Here is a 6000-nt window from a genome sequence, read left to right as displayed (position 1 = left end):
GGAATTATGCAAAAGTGTGTATGATAGCAAATTACTGGCATTTTGGTGACAGTGATTAAAATCTTTTTTAAGCTACCAGGGGTCATCATAATTTATGTAGGACAAGCAAAATTTTTTTAAACTAACATTACAGAACCAATATCACAGAAAACAGAGAAAACAGAAGGGAGACAAAAATTGAACCTTTAAAAAATAATAAATAAATAAACTCTAATCCATATAAATACCTTTAACGTAAAAGCAATACAGACTGGTGGTTGGGTAAGAATAAGAATGTTAAGAATGTAAGAACAAGATATAGTCAAGAAAAGTATAAGGTTTAAACTATCCTAAAATTCTTGTTCAGTCAAAGGGAATGTATTAAATTCTAAAATATACTTTTGATATATATATAATACAGAATGTATCTATATGCATGTTCATATATTAACAAATTATCTGGTATTTCTGAATTCGTATGTTAAAACAGTATAAACTTTTAGAGACCGGGAAGGTTTAGGACCTTAAATAAAAGATTAAACAAATATTCTCATCCTGTCCAACTGGAAATAAGGAGTACAATAAATCAAACTAGATATAAAGATGACTATGGTATGCTCTCCTCAAAGAGAATATTAATGTTATACATCCTTTTTTTTTCAATAGAACATACTTTCTGTTGAGAGAAAAGGTTTATGAGGTAATTACATATAACTTAAAATAGGAATTCTTTCAATTTTACATTAGTGCATCTCTTAAAAGTAGGTTTAGCAGGACACAAATGAACTTGGTCATAATATATGTATTTTCTTACTTCAGACGTTTAGGTAATTTAAATAAATGTAAAAAGTATGTCAAATCTATTTTAAAAAATTCAAGAGAATGGTAGAGATGATGGTGTCGGAAAATAACACTTGAGATTTAATACTGTGTGTGGAGAATGACTTTTACACCAGACTGTCTATAAATATTTATTGGGTAAATAAATATGGTTCACCTGGTGTTTTTAAAATCTTGTATGCTGACTAAATGATAAACATGAGGAATTAGTTCTAGTCAAAACAAGAGGCTTAAAAAAAAAGAAATTATGACAACAATAAGAGCCATCTTCTAGTGACTTTTGGGGTGGAGAATAAAGACCCTCAGCCATGCCCCCAAATAATATCATCAAATCACTGGATGTTTCAGCCTTATTATTTTAAAGAACACGATATCAAAATAAATCTCACTACCAATGGTAGAAAAATGTTCCACCCTGAAATTTGAAGGATTTTTTTTTAATTGTGAATTTTGAAATTTGAAACTTTGAAGGATTAAGGCTTTGATATGCACGGTCCTCCCGGTGTTCATCAATTTGCCCGAGCGGGCCCAGTAACGTCTCCATTGTGAGATTTGTTAGGAAAAAAGTGGGACCTCCCAGTGGTGCTCGAGATGCCTCCAGCCTATACTGAGCCTGGTGGTCAGGGGTGTTTGTTTGTGCCTGGCTGGCAAGGGTGCTGGCTTTACCTTGCCCGTGGACCCTTCAATGCACGGGGAACCTGTGGAGGCGGGAAGGGGGAGGACACGGTGGGATGGAAACGGGTGGACACACAAACTTTGGGGTGATAGTCCGGCCCTTTAAAGGGAACTTAAAAAAATCACAATGAATGATTGTGGTTTGGCATATCGAATATGTCACAGGATTTGCCGTGGGGCGAGATACTCTCGGTAGCTTGCTGGGCTCTTCAAAAGGGGCGGAGGAATCGAACTTGGGTTAGTCAGGTTGGCCGCATGCAAGGCAGCCTACACACTGTGCTATTGCTCCAGTCCCAAATACAGTAACAACAAAGTCTCACACTGGAGATGTTACTGAGACCGCTCGAGCAAACTGATGAACAACGGGAGCATAGTGCTACGGTGCAGATTGTGATTGAAATTCTAAATATGGGAACAACAAAAAGAAACAGAAATCCAGAAATCTGTACTGAATTCTTACAAGTAAAAAGTAGATTTTTAAAACAGCACACATGTTCATCAACATCATTTTTAACAATAACAATGAATTCATCACTTACTAGCATCATGGTAATGTGTCCCTGAGTCCCTTTGTCCTTGAAAGGCACGATATTTTGGGGGACTCATACATAATCTGGTAAAGACCGTTCATTCAGAAAATAGTTAAAATGTGAGTCTCTGTGTCCTAAACTCTATCTTTAATTTTTTTCTGTATTGAGTCATAAGGCATTACTAACGGTATGTTAGAATAGCAAATAACTTATCATAAAAATAGACTGAGATTCTCTTTTAAATAGACTTAACATTTTTTTGAAACTGTTTTTTTCTTTTTCTTTTTCTTTTGGCTTAAAGCAGACCTTGAATGCAAGTGTCCATCAACGTATGGAGTTAATCTTAGGCTAAAATTACTGTGAAATTTATACACTGAAGTGTGATGCTGGCTATTAATAAAAGTAGAAAAAGTGAGGTAAAATATTTGGTATCACTTTTGTTCAGTATCTGCTGTAAATCACTAGGTAATATACACCACAGTGTGTGTGTGTGTGTGTGTGTGTGTGTGTGTGTGTGTGTGTGTGTGTGTGTAGGGGTTATGTCGTGTGCCAATAGCAGCAGAGATTACATTAGCACGGTTCAAATGATGGGCAATGACTATCTGGCATGGGGCCAGGTGAAGTTGTTTGCTTGTAAGAAATAAGTAGGTGAGGAGCACGGCTTTATTTGAACCAGCTGCTGGAACTGAGCAACACATTTCTTGGTCTGCAGAAGCAGAAGCGCCATTTCTTTCCGTAAGTTAGAGGGCTGGGGAGTGAGGGTAGAGGCCAGGTGCTGTGGGTGGTGGGGCTGCTAGCGAGGGAGCTAAAACGCATACCTGAGCTCTGCAGGTGCTAGGCTGCCCTGCTGTGTATCAGTGATTTGCAAAGGCTGACGGAACGAGATTCCCTTCATCATACAGGCACTGCTGTCTGCGCTGCAGTAATAGAGAAGCACGCTGACCGATACGACGGCTTCAAGAGGTAAGCAAGTTCCAGGAAGCTCCAAGGAGATTGTTGGTTGATTGGAAAGGTCCTCAATTTCCCCGGAAGTGGTCTGTCCTTGGAGAAGCCATTCGTTGCCTAGAAAGTAAAAATGTAGTAAGGCTGTGAAAAGCAGGTAGGAGAGGAGAGAACTAGTGAGAAGACTAGCTTCATCCCCCACCAAACGTTTACTGGACGCCCTCCATGCCAGGCCTTGTGCTGCGTGTGAAGGATCTACGTTTCATCAGGCAATGCTCCTCGCCTAACGCTGCTGACCGCAAAGCATTAAAACCTCCTCTTTGCTTGAATATTATAAAATGTGTCATCGTTTCTCTGGAAATCAAGCTGAACATTGAATTAGGATTAAAACCGGAGGAGAGGGCATACCTGGCAATGCTCAGGGGCCAGTTCTAGTTTGATCCTTGGGTGCTGCTCCTGGCAGTTTGAGGGTGGGGGAGAGAGTCTCTATGGGGCTTTCAGCAAGTAAAGCTGTGCTCAGCCTGCTGAGCGCTCTCTGGCCCTGTTACATATTCTTTTTTCTCTCTTTCTTTCCCAGTTTCCCTGCTCTACCTTCCCTTTCCTCGCTCCACCCACTTATAAACCCCTTACTTCTAAAGTTAAAATGAAATCTATTAAATTCTTAACATCATCCGGCTTTTCTTTAAATTTTTTTTTCCTGGCTGAGTCAACCTACTCAGAACATCTGCCTCTCTACCGCTCTGCTCCATCTCTCCTTTTATTTACTACCTCTAAGACTCTGTGGTTTAAGGAAGAGTTAGATTTGGGGAAAATATGTGAAACAGGAGTATGAGGGTGAACAGCGAGGCTCTAGAGAGCTACGTGCGGAATATTTCTGCAGTAGCTTCACTTTTCTTCACAGTTCTTGGCTCGTTTCTAGGCTAAGGAATATTAATTAATCTTTGGTTTTATTACGTCACATTTTAGTAGGGAACTTATTATATTTCAACTCAAAACAGGAAAATAAAAACTATACAACGTTAATGCTTAATTCTCTATGGAAAACAGAAAGATGTTCCTTTAGAAATAGTTCAGATTCATTACATTTGCCAGTGTGACTCATCTGTTAATAATTTCTTTGGCTTAAAACCTTTACATGAAAAGGTCATTCTAAGATTTAAAGTTTTTTTCCATCTTTAAATAACCAGACAGGGAGAAATAAACTGTCCTTTAATCACAGGTCGACAAATTGTCCTAATACAATAACTGTCAAAAACCTTGAACTGTTAGGGATTCTTCCCTGAAAGTTTATTGGTCCTTACATAAGAAAAAAAAAGGGGGGGGAGGGGGGCTGATATCCTCAACAAATGATAAAACAGCTAAGAATATTCTCTAGCGACTATGTCACTTTTCCTTAATACTATCTGCATTTTGTAGTCCAAAGACTCAACAGACTTATGCGTTTGAGAGTTGGGTATGTGAATTTGTCAACATGCAATTAAAAAAAATCAATGCACAGTTTTAAAAATCGATATTAGTTAACATGCACAGAGAAATTAAATTAGCAGCACTCTTCCCCCGATGTTCATGGATAAAAGACACAGACACTCGCTGCAGTGAAACTCCAGGGGACGGGACTGCTCAGGACCCAAGACGTCTGGCCACATGGACGGCTCTTCGCGTCTGCCAAGGAATGCCTGGTGCAGCCTTGGGACTGGAGGTGGCGTGGCCACAAGCTCAGTCCCCACCAGGGCAGGCCCCACCCGAGATCACTCTGGTCCCTTGACGTGGACCCTGAGACGGGGCCGCAGGAGTGGAGGCGCTGCCGTGAGAACGGGCGAAGGTGAGGAGGCAGACGAGCGGGACCCGGGGAACGTGGCAGAGACAAGTGTGTGAGAGGGTACGAGGAGAAGTCAGGGAGGAAATGGGAGATTGAGTGAGAAGATGTGAAAGAGCGTGGGAGACTAGTGGGGGGGTGGGGAAGACCCTGAAAGACAAGAAGTCGGGATCTCGTCCGGCCACGAACGCCACAATCTAAACTGGTCCACTTTATTAGAGATATTCGAAAGCACTGCTCTAGGGAAAGCAGTAAGCCGATTCCTTTTTGTCAACTCATAAAAGAGCTGAGTTCATACTGTGATTCAGACATACACACACACACACACACACACACACACACACTTAAAATCTTTACATAATTTACAGTAACTGAATACTTTTGAGAATAGCCTCAAACAGGAAGTACTTGTAGATTAAAAGATGGCAAATTAGTGAGTGAGGACAAAGGCGCTGCTTTGGATGCAGCCCATACTAATTCATTTGTATTCAATTACATATCCTTCAACAATGTTTTATTCTTCTAGTTCAATGGCAAACTCTGAAGCTATGGTCTGGCACCCAGTTTCTTGTAGTAAGCAAGTAATGGGACTTAAATTCTATGCCTGGCATCTCTAAAAAAGAAAATACAGCTCCGGGCTTAAGAACTGGTAAATCAAGTCTTAATGATACCACTGAAATAAAAATAAACAGAAATTGAAAGGTCTAAGGCATTTATTTGGTAGATGCCATGTGGAAAAAAAGTAAAATGCCACTTAAAATAAAAGCTCCAAAGAACCGAACTGGAAAGAGCCAATGTCAAGTTTCTTTGGCAAAAAAGAAAATGGTGTTTGTTTTATTGTTCTTTAAAAATATATATACTGAAAGGGAAGAGTCAATGTAATTCTTTAGAAAAGAATCTATGAAATTTATGCCACTTGATTAATGCGGAAGGTATAGTGGTAAATACAATTAAAACGGAACTAGGCAACAGCCAGTGCTAGCAGGGATGTGGTCCAAGTAAAGGAACTTTCATCCACTGGCGGTGGCACTGTAAGATGGTTCAACCTCTGGAGAAGACGGTGGAGACGTCCCAAACAATCAAGACTGACGTTTCCACCTGCCCCTGAGGTTCCACTTCTGGGCATCCCCCTCAAGAACAGAAAACCATTAATTTGAAAGGACCTGCGCACAGCTGTGTTCACCACGGCATTATTTAAAACAGCCAAGGCCTGGAAAC

General features: G+C 40.2%; 1 protein-coding gene across 1 annotated transcript in view; it reads right to left on the bottom strand.

Moving 5' to 3' along the window:
• Nucleotides 1-1674: 1674 nt before the first annotated feature.
• Nucleotides 1675-6000, bottom strand: part of NHLRC2 (NHL repeat containing 2) — a 55509-nt gene continuing 51183 nt past the window's right edge. Inside the window, exon 11 of the mRNA XM_056120648.1 lies at nucleotides 1675-3086. Within this exon, the coding sequence (XP_055976623.1) occupies nucleotides 2830-3086 (257 nt within the window). The 3' untranslated portion in view covers nucleotides 1675-2829. The remainder of the gene's footprint in view (nucleotides 3087-6000) is intronic.

The sequence above is a fragment of the Sorex fumeus genome, unplaced genomic scaffold (genome assembly GCF_029834395.1).
Source record: "Sorex fumeus unplaced genomic scaffold, SorFum_2.1 ptg000043l, whole genome shotgun sequence".
Taxonomy (NCBI): domain Eukaryota; kingdom Metazoa; phylum Chordata; class Mammalia; order Eulipotyphla; family Soricidae; genus Sorex; species Sorex fumeus.
This window is presented reverse-complemented; position numbering and strand designations above follow the sequence as displayed.